At 35.2% G+C, this 21,929-nt stretch overlaps 2 protein-coding genes and 1 pseudogene across 2 annotated transcripts; 1 reads left to right on the top strand and 2 right to left on the bottom strand.

Moving 5' to 3' along the window:
• Positions 1-1,363: 1,363 nt before the first annotated feature.
• On the bottom strand, positions 1,364-9,607 carry LOC103330942 (protein LIKE COV 2-like). Its single transcript, XM_008233543.3, has 7 exons — positions 9,229-9,607; positions 7,873-7,925; positions 7,669-7,778; positions 6,660-6,827; positions 5,185-5,282; positions 2,743-2,869; positions 1,364-1,747 (listed from the first exon to the last, which is right to left on the bottom strand). The coding sequence occupies exons 1-7, from the start codon at positions 9,343-9,345 to the stop codon at positions 1,647-1,649; spliced, it is 774 nt and encodes a 257-aa protein (XP_008231765.1). The 5' UTR covers positions 9,346-9,607; the 3' UTR covers positions 1,364-1,646.
• An 8,376-nt stretch (positions 9,608-17,983) lies between these two features.
• LOC148920726 (uncharacterized) lies at positions 17,984-19,051 on the bottom strand (annotated as a pseudogene).
• A 1,852-nt stretch (positions 19,052-20,903) lies between these two features.
• Positions 20,904-21,489, top strand: LOC148920725 (uncharacterized). The gene is made up of 2 exons (XM_089046954.1): positions 20,904-21,227; positions 21,331-21,489. Exons 1-2 carry the CDS (start codon positions 20,904-20,906, stop codon positions 21,487-21,489), a joined length of 483 nt encoding a protein of 160 aa, XP_088903080.1.
• The last annotated feature ends 440 nt before the right edge of the window (positions 21,490-21,929 follow it).

The following is a 21,929-nucleotide window of genomic DNA, read 5'->3' as shown; positions in this document are numbered from 1 at the left end:
TTTATTCTTTTCGCAGTGCAATAACAATGGAGGATGCGGATGAGGTGATGGAGGACGGGTGTGTTGGAGACGAAGAGCATAAAAAGCGTGAGGATACATGGATGCTAATGTTTTATTTATTTATTTATTTTCTATTTCAGTTTTTGTTTTTGTTTTTAATGATTATTTAAAAGAGAAATTAATAAATAAAAGTAGAATCCACATGGCAATATTCATTAATTGACGTGGCATGATCACATCAACTGACACATAAGGTGGTAAACTAATGTGATCAATTTTATGCGTCTAAATAGCATTACTCTACCCACAATACCAGTGTCAATACCACATACTTGACGATTTTTATCTGCCAAGAAAATGTTATCCCTGACAAGCAAAAACCATCACGAGATTGCAAAATTCGTTAGCTTATGGTCAACCTTGACACTTTTAAACTGTGAGTTTACCCATTCACTGTAATAATATAAAATGAATGTTACAACATTCAAGTTGCCTATAAATATTATTACAATTACAATATGAATTAAATTTAAAATTAAACATACTAAAAAGAAATAAGGTATCTAGAAATTAAGTCTCAATTATAAGGAATTTGTCCCTTAGAAGCTTTACTTTCCTAACACTTCCTTTACGGTTGGAGCCACCCAAATCATACCAAACTAAGAAAATATGAATTTATGGATCAAAGAGTTATCAAGACTTACAACAATTGATAATTCGCTAGTAATCGAATCATCTCGTACAATGAAATTGTTTGGATGACTTTCAAAGTGGCTAAAAGTGCATGATTGTTCTACATTGCAAACCAAAATGAACAACCTATTTTCAATTAGTTGTCCTTTGCAAGAGAGAGAGAGAGAGTTTAATTTTTAATTTTTTAATTTTAAGTTTTTTAATTTAATTAATTATTATTTATTTATTTATTTAATATATAAAACTAATAAGAAAATCAACTATATATGCATAGAGACAAAATTTGATGTATCAAACTCTAAAAGTCGTGAATTTTTACTATAGTAAATTTGACGGAAAATCTGATGAACTTGGAGGTCTTCAATTGGCTGAAAATATAACTGAGGGGGTAAAATTCGACTAGGACGATGACCCAGGAGGTAAAACGGCACTTTACCCTTTCAAAATATTATTGTTTTTTGTGACAGCCAGCCACCACCAAAAAGAACCAAAAAAAGCAATTGTGAGGATTTAATCGCAAACCGTACCAGAATAATTTTTTATTTAAAAAAAAGGGCCACCAATCACATCATTAACAAAATGTAGCAATGCCGACTGAGAATGGGAAAAATTCTTTAAAGATCCAGAATGCTTCATGGTTGTTCAGAGAGAGAGAGAGAGAGAGGAGAGATTGAAATTATAACTTACAAGATATATACGTAAAGAATCATGTCATTGAGACTCCAGCCCTTTTTGTGTAAATAAACATAGACGATACATCATTTAATCATATGGTATACAAATGCACTTCCCAATGTGAGTATAACTACAAAACTGAAAATAGCATAATATTTCCTCTAAAAGCCTACTGCTATGAACAACCCTAATCTCATCATTCCAGCGAACAGAGAACACTTTGATGCTTCATACATCATGGCACATAAAATTACCAGAAACGTCTCAGTTTGATGCAATCACTTTATTCTGTTCAACGGAATTTTCTCAATCTGCTGGGCAATCCTTTGTTGAGGAGAAATGATTTGGGGCATTGACATACCCCCAGAAACAATTATCTCTGCATTATTGGCAGGGGAAAAAAATGTAACAGCAATCTAATGAAGGTCAAAAAGTTCAATGCTTTGGTGGCAAAAGTTTTGACATTGATGCATTCCCTTCAGTCAACAGAAGACATGCAAATTCCCATGTACAGCTGTTAGGCTAACTACCAACTTAAGTACCTACTGAGCACAACTACTTATGAACTGGTAGACAGAAGTATATCTAAATTTTTGAATGGGGTCAATGCATGTTTGATATCCATTAGCATGTAATAACGTAGATTTTCCACACACACAGGGATATATCGGAAATGTAATCAAACTTTTTGTGCCCACCATAAAAATTTCAAAAAATTATAAAGAATTATGTGAAGGTTATTATTGCAGACAATGAAAACGTATGTTAATTTAATATTTTTTTTTAATAATGAAGAGCCTCTGTTACCCACCCTTTCAACAAGGTGAGCATACCTTCAGGGCAGACAGACACCTCCATCCATGTCTACCAGATCATCACGGTACATGATTAGGGTTGCCTAATAGTAATAGCTACTAAAACAATAATTACTGTGGAGCTGGCCCAGAGTGGTTGAAAAGAGACAAACTTGGACCTATGTGGGCAAAGGCATGTTTTTGTTGCAATTGTTGATATGACTCAAACCCGATATGAGGGTTGGGGTTTTACTATTACTTGACAGAAACATGAAAAGGACATGACCCTCTAACATGAATAATTAATGGACCAAGTTAATGTCAAACACGAGTGAGCTGATAATGAATAAAAACACATTTTAGTTTATAACTCATGTATAAGTCACATATTTTGTTTAGGAAAAAAAATTACTAAACTTAATTTCAAGTTTTTAGATTAGAACACACGTGGGTTAACTCGAACATGACAGGTTAGAGTTGACTAATATTTGGCAAGAACACTAAATGACATGACAAGAACACGATCAACAAACATGGATTGCCACCCCTACCTATGTCAGGCCAAAAGGAGAAATCTTACCTATGCCTTCTCGAATAGACAGATTTGGTCTTATGATCTCTTTGGAGTTTACAAGAAATATATCGCCTATGTATAGATGATTTGTTGGGACAAAAACACTACACAACTCCTCATCTTCATTATCTCTCTGCAGAAAAACCAATAAGAAAACCAAAGATCAGCAACTGATTGACGCATCAAACACAAACACAATGCAGTTAACATGATTCAGCGGGTCATCACGCAAAGCACACCAAAAAGTGATTTTTATGTTGGAAATACAAGGTAAAAGAATACTTGAGTGATGTTGGACTGCTTTTGTTTGATTTCAATTGATAAAAATGAGACAGAAAACAGAAGAAAACTAGAACCACCTAATTGGGTAAACTTAATATCTTTATTCTCAATCATTATGTCAATTGTCTGAAATCCTTTCACAACAGGGCCTATTATATGTAGGCAACTCATGCTCTCACTGTGCTCTCGCTGCTCCAATTATTGGTTTCAGATCAAAGAAAGATACCATTTTTCATTTAGTAAGAGGCAGGAGTACTTATCTCTTCGATTCTAACACTGGTTAGAATCTTCCCCACTGTTATGGTGTTCAGCTGTTCATTGATGAACTTCTTAATGGATCATCTCTCTTAAAATGGTAAAAGAGGAATGCTGCCCGGTTATGTTCCAAGTCAAACAAAACTTGAAAGATTCTGTATTGTAAATTCAGGTTTTAACCAGAGCCCACAACCAGTTGTTTTCCTTGTATCAATTGAAGTTTTTAACTACTGCCTAATCGAAGATGTTAACCTTGGGAGTTTATAAGAAAAGATCATTGGTCGCATCCCCGAGAATTTTGTACAGATGCTGAAATGAAAATACATTGCCAATGACCTTCTCTAATGAAGATGAGGAAACCAAATTATCATAGGCAAAACAGCTTCTATATGGATAGCATTTCAGAATCTTTTATAAGAGATTTTAACCAATTTCTTAAGCTTAGATATGTTTATTATGGCATCATCATAAACGCATTAAACAGTTCAATATGATTAATGATGAGAAAATCATTGTCAAACCACTTAGGACCTGTTTGGGAGTGCTTCTAGAAGGGCTAAAAGTGCTTTTTGACACCCAAAAGCGCTTATGATTGCGTTTGGCAGAAAAGTTTAGAAGTGCTTTCTGGAGAAGCCCCTGCTATGTACTTCTTCAGGAAGCACTCCCAAGTACTTTTCCAGGAAGCACTCCCAAGTACTTTTCCGGGAAGCAGTAGGATTTCTTACGAAGATTTCAACATCTTTATAATAAAAGTGCTTTTGCTAGAAGTGCTTATGAGCAGAAGTGTTTTCTAGAGAAGCAGTCCCACACAAGCCCTTAAGAGTCTATGAGAGAAAGAGATGGAAGAAGATTAATCATAATCCAGTTATGTCTTTATGGCTGGATTAAATCCTCCTCATATTATACAAGAGCTACATCAGAGACTTCAAATTTACCTTCAGTTTTAAAGAGTTCTCTTCAATTTATTTAGTCTTTTAAAGACTCTTTATTAAAGTTAAGTGTCATTCAATTCCAGTAATAAAGTCTTAGTACATGTATTTAGTAATAAAGTTTTGGTAAATGTATCCAGTAATAAAGTCTTGGTGCATGAATTTAGAGTCTTTGTATTTGGGTACAAATATATGTAAGTGCCTTGAGCAATGGCAATGAACTTCGATGAATAAAATTCAGTTATCAGAAATTTTCTGGTTTACTTTCCTGCAATGGGAATTTTGGTCTGATGCCATGTTTTTGGTGCAAAGCCAAGTTTGTCCCTATCTTTATTATTAAGAGGTTTGTTGTTTAATTTCCATTACTTTCGAGTAAATGTTTCCTTGTTGATATTCCAGCCCATTCTTCTTTCATTGCCTTATTTCTAAACTTGTTTTCATTGAAGCCTATGGAATTTAAGACTAAGCATTAGACTTAAAACTAGAGGAATCTACACAATTCTTGGAATCACTTTAAATTCTAGATTTTGAGGAAAATAATGCGGGCAATGAGGTTGACTAGTTTCATGTCTATTTCTTACTGTGAATTCCTTGTTTGTTGATGGGTGTCGATGCCTGGTAAAATTTAATAGCTTGAGTTAATTCTAAAATTGATCTTGGTAATAGTTAACTCATATCCTGGATCAATTAAGCTTAGTGTCTTGTATGCCAACAAAGTAATCCAACACTACAAGTAATTAATGAGGGCCTTCTCTACGAAAGTACAGGGGAAAAAGAAAAAACAGAACAATAACTCATTTAGAAGGACTCAAGAATGACAGCCCAACAAATAAATTTGGAAGCAAATTATTTTCCTGGAATAAGCCATGCATGTGAAATACACAAAACCAACCGCAAGGACAATAAGCATTTTGATTCAACATTTAGAAAAGAAAATAAAAACATAAAAATAAAAAAATAATAAAAAAAATAAAAAGAGTACCTGAAGGGTGACAGTTGATGTAATAAACCCAAATGCATATTCGCCAACACGTGGGTGACGGATAATTGCCACCTCTTTAAAAGCTGTGGTATTCTGGTCTGCAAGGAAAATGAAGCTCAAAGCCTAAAATGCCAATTTGAAGTATATTTATAAAATTGCAGAGTTTATATCACTACATTAGAAGGAAACAAACAACATCAGACTATAAGAGTATCTAATATCCACAAGATGGACTTGGCAAAATATGAAAAATACAAAAAATGTTGTTCTGTTTACATACACATTTAATGTCTCATTTTCTTTTCTTTTCCTTTTTTCTTACAACCGTTTTTCAAGCTCTTCGGGTAATTAGCTTGAATCTGTAATAAAAGAAAAATAGGTCAACCTAGCATAAGCCCCAATCCCCAAGCTCGGAACAAGTTGCAAGGGCAATTTAAAATGCTTACAAATTGAAATCCTAAAAACGTGGACAAAGGGCATATACTATGTTATCAACAAACAGTAGATTACATTCCCCCCCCCCCCCTCCTCTTTCCTTAAGGGTCATTTTGGTAATCAACTATTAAAGACTTTCCACTTGAACAGTGTAAATAATTCAACCCAATAAGCTGCAATAACTTATATAACACTAATATCAATTCATTTTCATTCACTTAAAATTCAGTATTACATTGAATAAAATTTTATTTATAACACCACCTCAGCATCAAGTGACTGGTCTTGACATGGAGAAGTCATTCCGGAGAGCATGGTCTCACAATGGTCCAACTCACCAAACCCCTCTCTTGACTCCTGGTCTGTCATGGGTGGAGATGGAGGGATGAGGGAGAAGGGAGGGAAGGAGCGATAGAACATACCATGAGTTTTTTTTTTTTAATGTCAAATTTATTTATTTTTTAATTTTTATTAAAAGCTATAAGAGGTCAGCTGGATTCATTTTCTTTTATTGGTTGTTTGTCCACATGGCATAACCATCATGAAAGGTGTGGGGTCCATCTATGCCATGTAAGGAAAATTCGTTAAGTTAATGTGTAACAGAAGGCTAAAATTCAAACCCAACAAAAACTTTATAGCCTAAATTGCAATGTGCTGTCAATCGTCAAAGGTGTGGGGTTCATCAATGATTTCTGTCTAAGCCTAGATGTATATATTTAAGACTTGCAATCCTCATTTCACTTCACAACTTTCTGCTGGAATACATTATCATCATCTAATATATAGGCTGGCATTGATTTTTTTGAGCCTAATTTGTTGATTTTCTGAGAAATCTTAATTCTTTATTAAGAACAATCCCTGTGCACTTGAGTTTCAACAAGTATAATGGCTTATTTGGACATCCCATGCTAACTAAAACATGTGTTTTCCTCCGGCTCCTCAACTACGATGTTTGCACAAGTTCTTGTTCATATCTGAATCCCTTGTTGCAACAATATGTATGCAGGGACCAAGTTTTACAGAAAATAAATAACTGTTACCTGGAGAAATTGCAGCACTAATTTGTTTGGAGGCAGAGTAGATATGCTTAACAAAAGGCATTTTCTTTATGATCCATTCTCCAAGCGAGAAAACAGTGGCACCCATCCACGATGAAACAAAAACACCAACAAAGAATACAAAAAGTAAGGATGTGACAAATCCAAGTCCTGCATCATACACTAAGCACCTTGAGAGAGAGACACTGAAGCAGAATATGGGCGGTACAAAATCAAAATTTAGAGAATATGCATTTAGTAAAGCTACTAAAACAAAAACTGTGCAAATTTCAATAAAAGATGCAGCATATGCTTGCATTGAAAAAATCAACGGTATAAAAAAAAAGAAAAAGAGAATCTTTTGTACCATTGGACACATTGGGAGGGCAGTCATTACAAGCTAATATTTCGCAGTGAAGCCGTGTTGAGTGATAAGCAAGAGAAACCCCCACCCTTCCCCCTAAGGTGAAAGTCAATGCAGTGCACTGAGCACATCACCACTACATTCTCTAAATCCCACAACTACCACGGTCTCTCACCAACTTAGCACTACAACTTAAACCCTTCAGATTTACGCAGCTGCAATTGTTCCTACCACACTGAAGCTCCATCAGTAACTGAACACTTGACCACTAAGCCTCATTAAGCACATGCGGACATCTGTATCAAAGATTAAAAGTTCCTATCACAATGGACAAGCAAATGTTCAATCTTCTTCACACTTTCTAAAACCTGTTGCATTATCTTCGGACAACATTCCTACCTTAAAAATGAAAATTCATGTTCTCAGTTAAAGAAAAAAGCCCCAATTTTGCACTGCCTACGAGCCTTTTCTTTTCTTTTTTTCTTTTCTTAGCTAATCATTTCTTAAGAGTTACAACCTCTAAAGTTATTAACAAATGCCAAAAAATAATTGTAGATATTTAAGAAAGCAGCCACTATTATCATGTTTACCTCACTTAATAAGAGCAGGTTCTCAAAAAAGGCCATTAGTAATGCATTTAGATCATACCGAAGATGTCGATGCCAAGCTGAGCATAGAGTGGACTGAAGAAACCATCAACAAACTGAATAAACCACCATGTAACAAAGAACGTAACAGCAACAGGAAAAAGAACCACACTGCAAGCAATTGAAGAAAACAATAGGCTTAGAAGATCATTAAAAAAAATGATTGAGAAATAGAGCACTTAAAAGCTATGGCTAAACTTTTTACCATCCAGTCATAAACTTCTTTGAGACCCAACTTTGGAGAACAAAGCAGCAAGCCTGAAAATGGTCAGAAATGAATATTAACGTAGAACAAGATGCTACTTAGATTGTTACATTTGACATAACAAAAATTGGGTATTCCCTGCAAATGATAGATGGAACTTCGAATTGCAAAAATTTCCACTATTATCTGAGTGGAGCTCACATGGAACCCATGTGAATCCCATTGTTGAGAATCCCACATTGAAACTACAGTAGGTTCCTTAAGCTGGGTTCATGCGACATGTTTTTGAACTAAACTTCCTAACTATAACAAAATTAATGGCCCTTTTGGATGGAATCATTCAAAATGACAGAACTAAATTTCAATTTTTAAAAGATCTTGCCTATTGGACTTCATAAGTACAAATTTCTTATGCTGAAAAAGTCCATTCCATACATATATTTCATTACTTAAGAAAATACAAGATTTCAAATACTCAAAACCAGAAGTGTTTAAATAAAGAATGGTAGCAAAGGACCCACTAGTGTAGTGGTTTGGAGCAAGTACTCCCCCCAGAAAAGGTCCTGGGTTCAAGTCCTAGCATATGTGTAGTGTGTGTGAGTTTAGTTTACTATCGCCCCTCTCAATAGGAAAGGTCCTAAAAATAATAAAAAATAATGAAAGACATATTTCATTAAAAGAAAGAAGAATAAAACCCAAATCAAATCCATCGGATAAATGAAGGATATGGATCTAAGGACTTAGTCTAAATTGTTTAACAATTTTTTTGTTCTAAAACTAATGTTTATATTTGATAATTCAAGAAATAGAAGGATTCCAAGTACTCATGAGAAAATATAATTTCAAATCACCCTTTCTCCTAAATAATCCATGTGTGTGTGGAATTAATTAATCCAATAAATAGATATTTTTAAAGTCCAATTAAGTAAATCATCTGATCCAAATAAACACTAATCTTCGTGATTCCTTGATTGACGCAATCAATTATGTGGTGCAAAACCAAATATCTCCCCAAAATCACATTGCCAAACCCTAGATAAAAGTTTTCATGGATTGACAGTAAAAGAAAGTCATGGATTGAAAAGAAGTTGCTTTTTGGCCATTTCTCAAAACACAAAAGTGAAAATAAGTACATAAACTCCTATTGAAAATGTTTTTTTTAAAATAAAAATAAATCATACTAATAAAGTGCATAACCACTGAACAGGAAATGCAAAGTCGTTATCTGCCCAATTTGGCCAACCATTAATTTACCTAAACTCGGACATATTTAAACCAGACCTCTCATGCAATATCTAATATTTAGATCCGTACATTTTAAAGGGAAAAGAATGGAGGGCGGAGATTGAGCCAGACCTTACGAGTAGAGGAATTGGGGGAGCTTGGAGGAGACTTGGCTGGATCTTCGGGATCTAGAATACCATTCTCAGCCTGACTTAGAGGAACCGACGATGACTCTTTTTCTTCGGCCATTTTGTCTCAGTTTGCTGAGGGCTCTTGAGAGAGAGAGAGAGAGAGAGAGAGAGAGAGAGAGAGAGAGATTTGGCTTAGAATTCGGGAGAAAGAATTGACTGTGATTTAGGTGGGAGTGATGATGATTTCGAGGGAAATTAGTTGGCTATTTGCCTTGTGTGCTTGTTTTTTCCTTTTTTTGTTTTTTTCCCCTGAATATTTGGATTTGTGAAATTTTTTATTTTTTTGTTGGTCAGGTTAGGATTTGTGTTTGTTTGGATGCAGTTGAGCATACTTGATGTTAAAGCAACTTCTATAGAACCAAATGAAGAAATGCCATGTGGCATGTGGGATTGACTCTTTTTCATTTTTCAATTTTTTTTCCTTTAGAAAGTATTGGCTCGCTCTCGATACATTTTTGAATTTCAATTTAAACTCCGCACTTTTTTTTGTTCACCATAATACTTAAATCATTAAGCTATTAAGTTTATTATTTGTAAAAAGACAAGAAAGGTCATCCAACTTAATAATTAACCCTAGTACATCTATACACGCATCCTACACACCCCATTACTCTTCATATTAAGTTTTAGAAAAATACAAACTCTTCTACATCCTATTGTCATATTACTCTTCTCTTTTAAAGATGTAAAACGTTGAGAAGTCTACCTCTTTAAAAGCTGTGTGGGAGCTTATGGAAAGGATTGTTGATTGCTTGGCTATAATGATCTTATTCTCTTTCCTTTGTTTCATATATCCAACTTTTCAGTTGTTGCTTTATGAAGGTCATGACTCATAAGTACTACGCTTTTGTTTCCTGGCAGGATTGTGATAGTCGACTTTCAAGTACACAACCAACTATCCATTTAAAGCTTGTGGATTTTAAAATGAACTTGTGGGGTTACAAGTTTGATGATATGACCCAAACCAAATTTTACTTTGGAATCTGTGTCAAACCCTATGTGTGTCCTACACCTCGCAGGTGTCGAGCATAAATATCCAGAATACCCCTCTTGCCCTGAACCACAAAACAAAAAACACACTTAAGGGTTTAACTTCTGCTGGAAAACCGGCAGACTTTCCCTTGAAAAAAGACATTTCCCTTAAAAATTTCCACCTGTAAAAATATATAAATTCAAATCCCAATCGTTCAGCATGCATTAGACAAATAACTTTAAATAGTTTCAGACCTCTTTATACCAAATAAATCATTATGTCATCTGAATCTGGTTACAACTCTTAGAACAACATGAATACGTTATCAAGTTCCAATATAACTCAATTGAACAAATTTTCAACACTTGATCTTGTGGTTGCACTAGTAATTATAGGTTGCCTATGTACCCTTACTAAAGAATCAAGCCATTGTAGTTCAACTCAATTTGCTGAAACCCAAGCAAGGGCTATTGATTTCAGAACAATCTTCCACTCCTCTCACATGTGCATAAATAAATATATATATATATATATAAAGAAAAAAGCAGAGAATGGTAAAACATTCAAAATACTAGAAAATGCCATTAGTTAATACAAATATTAAGAATTAAAATTATTAATTAAATGATGATAATATGGTAAATTTAAACTTTTTTATATTAAAAAAATTAAAATTAAAAAAAAAATCAGATAATGGATCTTATATGGAACACAACTACCCATTATCTTTTTTAATTCTAAAATAAATTTAAATTTTTTTTATAAAAAAACCTCTTGCAAATGCGAAAATGCATGCGGAAAGGCTAGTATATATATATATATAATTAACTTATTACTTATAAGTAGGAAATCGATAAAATTATTAAAATAACATTGACCACATGAAACCTTAATGTCAATTTTGACAATTTAACTAAAATATGTTTCCCCATTTCACATGTAAAAAAAAATTCATTACTTAAGAAAATAATTGTCAACTATATAAAATCCTTAAAACTTAGAAAACTCTCAATCCTTGTCTCATAAGTTGGAAAACATATATTAAAACCTTCACCAATAAATACCAAAATAAAATCATCAATTTTAGTTCAAAACATCTCAAAACTCAAATACTCTCCACCTAGGCATACCCCCATTCACGATTTGTCAATTCCACTAATATTTTGTCAAGACCAATAATATTCCGTCAATTTCAAGTGTCACATAAGCAACACATCCTCGCATACCTCGGAAACACAAAGTCAACTCGAGCCGCATTCCTAGCAGAACTCAAGAGACATGTAGTCAGCCAAAGAGTGCACATCATCGCAGAACTCGGGGGACATATAGTCAGCCCGAGAACGCATATCCTTGCACCACAAGGTTCAAGCGTTCTTGAAACTCGTAGGGCATTGTCATAAATGAGATTATTGTTTCAAAGCTAACTGGGGATTACTCCTGTGGTGGGTTTGAAAACCATATTCCGAAACTTATCATAAACTTTTCCTTATTTCACAAATCCATTTTCCAAATCTTTTATCAACTTTCCAAAAAAATTAGTTCTCAAGTACATTTAAATAATCCAATATCACTAAGTCATATACTTTAATAATAATGTAAAAATAATAATAATAAATAATGTAAAAATATTAACCCTTAGTGATCCCATATCCTTATTAACCCAAATTAAATAATTTTTTTTAATCAAAACTCACTTATGCAAGAAATTCCATATTAAAAGGGCGAAGTACACTTAAAAACAAACATGCACTCATTCCCTAATAAATATAGCCGAGACCCACGGCTCATCTTCACAACCCACCAATCAAGTATTCCATGCTCATCTATTCCATAACTTCAATTATCAAAATAATATCCAAGAATTCCATAAGATACTATAAAACAATCTCATAATTCCAACATAATCAAAATAACTCAAATAACAGTCGAGACTTGTTTATAAGGTCGTTCTAGTACTTCTGGAAGGGTGGAACTACCTCGGAAGATTCACTGTTAACCGAGGGGTCAAACTGCCCAAACTTGGTCAATTGGGCCCCGGGCCCACGACCACGATTTACGATTCGAGAGTTCCAACAGGTTCAACAAGGTCTGCAATACGTGTCCTTCAAGTTTTGTCTGAAACAAACGGTAGAATTGCTCACGATCAGACGGTTATCATTTAACACAACCTTTAAGTCATTGAATTGGAACATCCGAGACTCGGATTCACAATCCGCAAATTCCTACACAATCCTAGAGATGCCTAGATCAACATATATGAAAATGGAGTCGATCTAAAAGTCCGAACATATCAAACCCGGATAATGCCCAATATACGATATCCGATTGACAAGCAAACGATAACCAAATTCAAATCCGAGCATACTATTGTGCTCGAGAAGACATGGGGGTCATTTTAGGACTCAAAGACTAGCCATGAAGTGGCTTAGGAGCTGCCACACTCGCCGGTAGCTTGTGGGTGTCCATAGTAATTTCGACAAGCGGAAAATCTTCAAACCGCCGGTCAAGACCTATACCCACACAATCAGAACAATGAGTGGAGCAACTTTTGTTCTTGGACCATGGCCAAAAAGTGATCGAAACTTGCCAAAAATATGAGCCAAAACAGGTTGAAACTTTAAGCGATAGTTTGAGTTTCAAACAGAAATTGATCCTAATCAACCCAACCATCAGCTAGAACACATTTGAGATGATGGAAAAGCATACATAGATCGATGAAAATGGTGGCTGGAATTGCTCGAACGAACTCCGAGAAGTTTTGGGTAAAATTGGCAACTTTTCTCGATATTCCGGCGAGCACAGGCAGCTGGGAAGGATCGGGATGGGTAGGCAACGTTGCGTTGGTTCTTTTGGTATCGCCCTTGTGGCCGAGGGTGGTCGGACACGATAGGGGTGGCCCAAAAAGCCACATAATGAATAGTAATAGCAAGGGGGGCTGTTTTGAACGCATAGGGAGAGGGAGAAAGAGAAGAAAAATATGGGTTTTTAAAAACTGATCTTCGAAATATTTACTGTTATGCCACTGGGCTTCCATAGATTATAACTTCTTCGTTACAACTCTGATTTGAGCCCACTACGTGTCTACAGACTCATCTCGATGTGCTCTACGCAAAGTACTACTACCATCCCCAAATTCTTTCCTAAACAAAAAGTCAACTTTTAAACCCATTTAAATATTATCGGATAAAATTGTCTTTTAATAGAATAATTTATTAATTAAATAATAATTTAGGATTGGGTTATTATATTTGACTTCTCTTGTTCTAGTTTCAATCTTATTTTTCTATTTTCATTGGAATTTCGTTAAGGTTCATGTGTCATTAGTTGGGTTTGAGAAAATCTCTTGGAATTCTAATGTGGTTTATAGCCGAAATGGGACTTATGGGCTGTTTTGATTTTTATTTAAAAATTTATATTTACTTGACTTCTTATATGCTCAAAAATAAACAGTAGATTATTACTGTACCTTTGTGTAAGTGAAATTTGTTCTTGCTGTGATAATTAAGTTGCACCTTCTTGTCTAAAATACAAATAAATATATCCTTGTTGTGAAACTAGGGAATTTGTAAGGAGAGATAAGAGGAAGAAAGAGGCAGTATAATTTGCTCAAATCAACTTGTATTCCATTCATATTTGGATCCACTATTTATAGGGGTAGAGAGTCCTAAATCATTTACCAACCATAATTGGTAGGTTACAAGTATATAATGATGGGTATTATGATAGGTTAATAGTGACTATTATTGTGGGCATCCATAACCTATAAACCCATAACGTATGGATTTATAACACTCCCCCTTAGATGTCCACCATACGCTGACATCATGTTGGACGTGCTAAATGTTGCCTCGTTAAAAACCTTGTCAGGAAAAACCACATGGAATAAAAACCTGATCGAAGGAAAAAAGAGTACATTGCACATACATCTGATGTAGTAAAACTGAGGAGTTTCCTTGATTGATATCTCCTCTGATCTTCAACAATCTGACTGCTTGTAAAGTCATCGCATCCCTATACCATATACCAACTTCTGAAATATAGACTTCAGAAGAGCTTTGGTGAAGAGGTCTACTAGGGTATCTTGGGAACGAATTTGCTTGACTTCAATCTCTTAATTCTTCTAAAGCTCATATGGATAAAAGAACTTTGGTGGTATATTTTTGGTTCTGTCACCCTTGATAAACCCTTCTTTAATTTGAGCTATACAAGCAGCATTGTCTTCATACATGATTGTCGGAGGTTTTGTTGTTGAAGAAAGATCACATGTTTTTTGAATATGATGAACTAGGGATCTTAACCAAACACATTCTCTATTGGCCTCATGGCGCGCAAGAATTTCTGCATGATTAGAAGAGGTAGCAACCATAGTTTTTTTTGTAGATCGCCATGAGATCGCTGTGTTCCCACAAGTAAACAGATAACCAGTTTGGGAGCGACCCTTATGTGGATCAGAGAGATACCCAGAATCCGTGTATCCAACAAGATTTGGACCGCTGGAAGGTTCAATTGAATAAAACAGGCCCATATCAATTGTTCCGCGAAGGTAGCGCAAGATATGCTTTATACGATTCCAGTGTCTACGTGTTAGAGCTGAGCTATACCTGGCCAATAAATTTATTGAAAATGCAATATCTAGCCTAGTACATTGGGCTAAATATAATAAAGCACCTATCGAACTAAGATATGGTACTTCTGGACCAAGTATCATTTCATCATCCTCTTTAGGACGGAATGGATCTTTATTTGTGTCTAATGGACGAACTACCATTGGAGTGCTCAATGAGTGAGCATTATCCATATAAAATCGCTTCAAAAAAATTTCAATGTAAGCTGATTGATGGACAAGAATACCATTGGGATGATGCTCGATTTGCAAGCTCAAACAATATTTAGTTTTTCCAAGGTCTTTCATCTCAAATTCACACTTTAAATATTCAGCAGTTTTAATGATCTCTTCAAGATTTCCAATTAAGTCCATGTCGTTGACATACACTACTACGATTGCAAATCCAGAATTTGATTTCTTTATAAAAACACAAGGGCATATGGGATCATTGATGTAGCCTTCCTGAATCAAATATTCACTAAGACGGTTATACCACATTCGTCCAGATTGTTTCAACCCATTTAGTGAACGTCTTAACTTAATGGAGTACATGTTCCGTGATTTAGTGTTTGATTCTGCCAACTTGAGTCCTTCTGGGACTTTCATTTAAATATTGGCATCTAACTCCCCATATAAGTATGCAGTAACAACGTCCATAAGACGCATGTCAAGTTTTTCTGAAACTGCTAGACTTAATAAATAACAGAACGTAATTGCATCCATAACAGGAGAATATGTTTCTTCATAATCAATCCCAGGCCTTTGAGAAAAGCCTTGCACAACAGGTCGTGCCTTATACCTTGCAATCTCATTTTTCTCATTACGCTTTCTTGTGAATACCCATTTATATCCCACAGGTTTTACACCTTGTGGTGTTTGAACCACAGGTCCGAATACACCACATTTTTCCAAGGAATTTAACTCAACTTGGATTGCGTCTTTCCACTTTGGCCAATCAGGCCTCTCTTTGCATTCATCAACAGATCGTGGTTCAATATCTTCATGACCTTTTATAATTTCAGCAGCTACTGCGAAAGAAAAAATATCATCGATAACCATTTCACTATGGTCCCACAATTCATCATTGCATGTGAAATTTACAGAAATTTCTGTATTAGGTATCTTTTTCTCTTCAGTGGCTTGTGTATTTTCAATGACACTTTCACTTTCTGGATGAATTGTAGGTTCAAGGTCAATCTCTTTCCCAATAATATCTTCATAAGCATTTTCATTGTAGTTGGAATATGCGTTCGATTTTCGCTTTCTTAGAGCTGAGTCCTTCGAACCAATGGGTCTACCTCGCTTCAAGCATGCAGTAAATGATTCGTTTGCTGCGACATTGGTTAATACGATTGGGATATCAATCCTTGCTAGTGTATTTGCTACATGTATATGTGATTTTGTCACTTTTCTTGTGTCAGTGAATGCATCTGACATTTGATTAGCAATTTGCTAAAGGTGGAGAATCTTTCGTACTTCATTTTCACTTTGAGTTGTACGAGGGTCAAGATGAGACATAATGGATATGTTCCAACCTAATTCACGCCGTTCTTCAGGAACGGGCTTTTCTCCCCTAACGGCGGGAAGAATGTCTCATCATAGTGACAGTTCGCAAAGCATGCTGTAAAAGTATCTCATGTCATAGGTTCGAGATAGCGAATAAGAGTTGATGAATCAAAACCAATGTATATTCCCAATCGATGTTGAGGACCCATTTTAGTGCATTGTAGGGGTCAATTGGCACATAAACTGCACAACCAAAAACCCTTAAATATGATATATTTCCCAAAGGCAAGTTGTAAAAAAGGGAGAATTGGTGTTTGGCAACGGGCCTCAAACGGACTAAAGTTGCTGCATGTAAAATTGCATGTCCCCAAGCAGAAGTTGGCAACTTTGTCTTCAATAGCAAAGTGCGAGCGATGAACTAGAGATGCTCAATAAAAGCTTCTGCTAATCCATTTTGAGTATGGACATGGGGAACTAGGTGCTCAACATCAATCCCAAGTGACATGCAATAAGCATCAAAAGTTTGGGAGGTAAACTCACCAGCATTATCAAGTCGAATTGACTTTATTGGATAATCAGGGAATTGTGCTCGTAATTTAAATATCTGAGCAAGGAGCCTAGCAAAAGCAACATTGTGAGTTGACAATAGGCAAATGTGTGACCATCTTGTAGATGCATTGATTAAAACCATAAAATAACAAAATGGTCCACAAGATGGGTGAATTGGCCCACAAATATCCGCTTGAATTCTCTGTAAGAAAGATGGACATTCAAAGCCAAGTTTTGACAAAGATGGTCTAATGATCAATTTCCCTTGGGAGCAAGCTTTGCAAGACTGTCAATGGACAAAGTACTATGGTAAGGCTTTAAAGGATGTCCATTTGAATTTGAAATAATCCTATGCATCATTGTGGATCCAGGATGCCCAAGACGATCATGCTAAAGCATGAAAGTCGTTGGGTCAATGAACTTCTGGTTCATGATAGCATGGACTTCAACTGCTTTGATGGTTGTATAATACAACCCAGAAGAGAAAGCAGGAAGTGTTTCCAATATTTGCCTCTGGCTGTTGATATTGGAGGTAATGCAAAGATACTCCATATTGTGATCCTTTCTAGTTTCAGTATGGTATCCGTTCATTCGAATGTCTTTAAAGCTAAGTAAATTTCTTCTCGATCTCAAAGAGTACAAAGCATTATCAATGGAGAATTGAGTCCCATTAGGTAACAAAATTTGAGCTCTTCCAGAGCCGTCAATTAGGTTTGCAGAACCTAGTATGGTAGTTACCTTTGCTTTTGATAAATGTAAATTATCAAAATATTTTTTATCTCGAAGAATTGTGTGTGTAGTTGCACTATCCGCAAGACAAATATCTTCATCATTTCTCCCAAAACGAGAGCATCCATGATTGTTTTCCATGCCTTCAAATTTATAAGAAAATATATATATACATTAAAATGTTATTCGGAAAAAAAATACAAATAAAGTCTTTTATTCAATTTTATTCAATGAAAAAGATCCAAACTAACATGTGAAAAGGAAAAAGACAAATAAACAGGAAATAAACTTAGCTCAAACAACATAAAAGCGAAGAAAAAATAAACAACAAAATTAATTGGGGAGCATCCCACCACCAATCATAGGATCAAAAGATTTGCCATCAGTATCAACAAAGAAGTCTAAAACATCAAGGTGAGTTGCATCCACTGGTTCTAACTCTATTGGATCAGCATCCACCCAATATGTCTCAACCTTGTTTTCTTTGCCCTTGATTGAGGCTTGGTAAATATCAACCAAATGTTTTGGCGTGCAACATACACGTGCCCAATGCCCATTTGTACCACACCTATGACATGCTTCCTCAATCACCCTGTCAGCTGAAGGTTGGGAGCCATTTGCCTTGTCTTGTTTGTTCCACTTCTGGTGGTTATGGGATGCTTGGGTATTTCTTGGACCCAAGCGGTTGCTATTACTATTTTGGTCTTGACCATTATGGATACCCTTACCACGACTACATCCTCGACGACTGTCGCCATGTGATGAGGTAGCATATGCCTCATGAAATGGTGTCAAGGTAGCATTCACTTCATGGAGTGGTGCAGATCCAGTTGGATGGGACTGATGGTTTTGCATCAGAAGCTCATTATTCTGTTCAGCTAGAAGTAGACAATATATGAGTTCTGAATACTTGTGGAAACCTCGCTCTCGATATTGTTGTTGCAAAACCACATTTGAGGAATAAAATGTGGTGAAAGTTTTCTCCAATAGGTCTGCATCAGTTATATTCTCTCCACAAAGTCATAACTTGGAGCTACTTCTAAATAGAGCATAATTATAGTCAGCCACTGATTTGAAATCTTGTAGACACAAGTACATTCAGTCCTGGCGAGCCTTAGGAAGAATAACCGTCCTCTGATGGTCATATATTTCCTTGAGATTTCCCCAAAGGGCCAACGGATCCTTGACTGTAAGGTATTCACACTTTAATCCTTCATGGATGTGGCGTCTGAGAAAAATTATGGCTTTCGCTGGATCCACAAAGGATGCCTCATTGCCTTCCTTAATGGTTTCCCCTAGGTTCATAGCCTCAAGATGAACCTCAGCATCATTGATCCATGAAAGGTAGTCCTTTCCAGAGATTTCAAGTGCAACAAATTCGAGCTTTGTCAAGTTCGACATTTTCTATATAAAAGAAAATGGAATATGTTAGAGCTCAAGAACAATTGTTGATATAGTAAAACATAAATATAATCACCAAAACTTTTGGTTTGGGATGTTTAGACAATTAGAATTGAGGAACTTCATGCCTTCAATTATTTTGAATCATAGAAACTTAGGTTCTGATTCAATAAAGAACTTCAGGTCCTTATCTATTATGAGTATCGAGGAACTTCAGGCCCTGATCTCTTGTTAAAAAGAAAAAAAAAGTCATCATAACATATTGTGTTTAAATAAAATAAAAACTTCAAAGTAGAAAATAAATAAATAAATAAATTGCATACTACTCATGTTTTACATAGCTAACACATGCATGCATACAAGTTTTCAATTAATAGTGGTCATATAACAACAACAACAAAAACTACATGTTCATGCATTCATTGGAGGACCCATAAGCATACAGACTTTAAATTAGGTGGTACTCTCGGCAATTTAAATCATGTCAAAAACATGATTTAAAAAAAAAAAAAAATTAGCCGTCATCGAGTTTTGTAGATAAAAGAAAAAATATATATGGATGAATGTAAGCTATAGAGAAGAACATTACCAAGAGCTTTCGTGTTGATAACGTGTTGTGAAACTAGGGAATTTGTAAGGAGAGATAAGAGGAAGAAAGAGGCAATATAATTTGCTCAAATCAACTTGTATTCCATTCATATTTGGATCCACTATTTATAGGGGTAGAGAGTCCTAAATCATTTACCAACAATAATTGGTAGGTTACAAGTATATAATAATGGTCATTATGATAGGTTAATAGTGGCTATTATTATGGGCATCCATAACCTATAAACTCATAACGTATGGATTAATAACACTCCTCATTTAATTTATAATCTAGAAATATTTATTTGGTCTAGGGTCTCTTTCCATTGACAACAAACGATATATTGTATTAGTTAGCGAGTCTATTTCTCTTGCAACAAGCACAGGGACTTTCATCTTCTTCTCAAAAAAGAAGGGTCTTCTTCATCTTTTCCCCCACTATTCAATTTAGATATATGCTTCTTCCTATTGTTTGTAGTGTTTGCTTAACATTTCATGAATGTTGTGTCGTGACATATAGAATGTCTGTTGGAGAATGCAAAGCTACCTATGTTAGAGTATATTCTCTCGTGCAATATTATTCCTGTGCCAGAGTGTCCTTCATTGGAGCTGTGTTTTGTTTTTTGGTGGCAGCCACAACAAAATACTTTTACTCCAAGCCATGGTATCAGGACAAAAAGTGTTTTGGACACAACTAAACAATTCACAACTGATGAGGTAAATAAACTATTGTTATGATGTTGTAACTTATGAGTGGTTGATAATCTTTTACAACCACCATATATGCTTTTATATAGATATTTAATAGTCGAGAAGCATTGCTTAATTGGAGTTATGCGCAAGGACGAAAGTGTGGCATAGTAGTTGTCATTAAAAGTCTAATAGAGCTGGGAAAAATATAATGAGGAGAGCTAGAGTTACTTTAGGTTGTGAGAAAGGTGGGCATTATATTAAGAAGCCTAAAGTAGACTCAGATGACAAACAACCAATAAATTCTAATGCAAAGATGTAAGTATTGATCATCGGTAAAAAAAAACAAAAAACAAAAAGGGTCCTAAAAACACTGGTACAAAGAAGTGTGGTTGCCCGTTTCAGCTGAAGGGGTTAAATATTGGTTCCAGAGATGAGTGGAAAGTTGAGGTTGTATGTGGAGTTTATAACCATCATTCTGCTGAATATCTTGAAGGGCTATTATTATAGGGGCCAAAGATGTGAAATTTGATGCAATTGTGGCTTCAGAGCCATTGCTAAGTTTCTAGTTTACATGGAGAATTCTTGGCGTAAGGTAAGGAGGGAGTTACTGAATGAGTTGAAAAACGATGAATTTCTTTATGAATTCATCTTCCAAAGTGTTGAAAGTAAGCGTGAGGTAGAGTACCATTTGGATTATTTTGATGATTACTCTTTAGAAGATAGGTGGATGCTCATACCAGAAATGGGTTACCTTATTGCAGATTGTTACAATGTGGTCTTGATGCATTTTTCAAACATCATATCTCTCATGTTTCTACCAATGCAAAGTCATCCTTTGCCTGAATATCAACGTCGGGAAATTTCCATCGAATTGTTTGAGAAACACTTTATGCAGGTATTAATGTAAATTTTTTCTATTTATAGCTGACAATTTTGCCTCATGAAATTTGTTTGTTGTTTTTAACTATACATTTGACAACTTTATTTTATTTTGACAGCTACACTTGCAACCACACCATCCTATGCCACATGTTATCAATCATTGGCTTGATATTTCCAACGTCAAAGCATTTGATTGGTATAGTCCATATCGAGATCGCATTGACAATTGGAAAGAGCGTATCGATTCATTTGATGTACATCTTGATGTATATTGATCCCTTACTATTAGATGTTTTGTCATAGTAGTTTTATTTTCATCCAACCTATTGGGTTCGTAAACTTTTATGAAGTTTTAAGCATGAAGTATCCTTTGCTAATGGAGGCTAGTCCCGTAAACTTGCATGTCAATGCTCTGAGGTTCGCCACACACCTCTTTGTCTTATTAGTTAACCTTTTTAATAAGCAATTAAAATAAGTCACGTAATGCAAAGAAGATAATTTGAGATTGTAAGTTGAGTATTTGATGTAGGGTTGGTTTAACAATGTCTGATAATTTACCATTTTTTGTTGGGTAAAAAATAAAATAAGATGTTGTGGTCATTGGTTCACTGTCATCAGAAAATGAAACCAAACAAACTATAATTTCTCATATGATCTAATCATATGATAAAAACAGCCTTGTGAAAACGACAAAATCTCATGTATACTATAAATA

Source organism: Prunus mume, linkage group LG1, assembly GCF_029339155.1.
Source record: "Prunus mume cultivar Tortuosa linkage group LG1, ASM2933915v1, whole genome shotgun sequence".
NCBI lineage: Eukaryota > Viridiplantae > Streptophyta > Magnoliopsida > Rosales > Rosaceae > Prunus > Prunus mume.
Note: the sequence above shows the minus strand (reverse complement) of the source record. Positions and strands in the feature narration are given on the sequence as shown.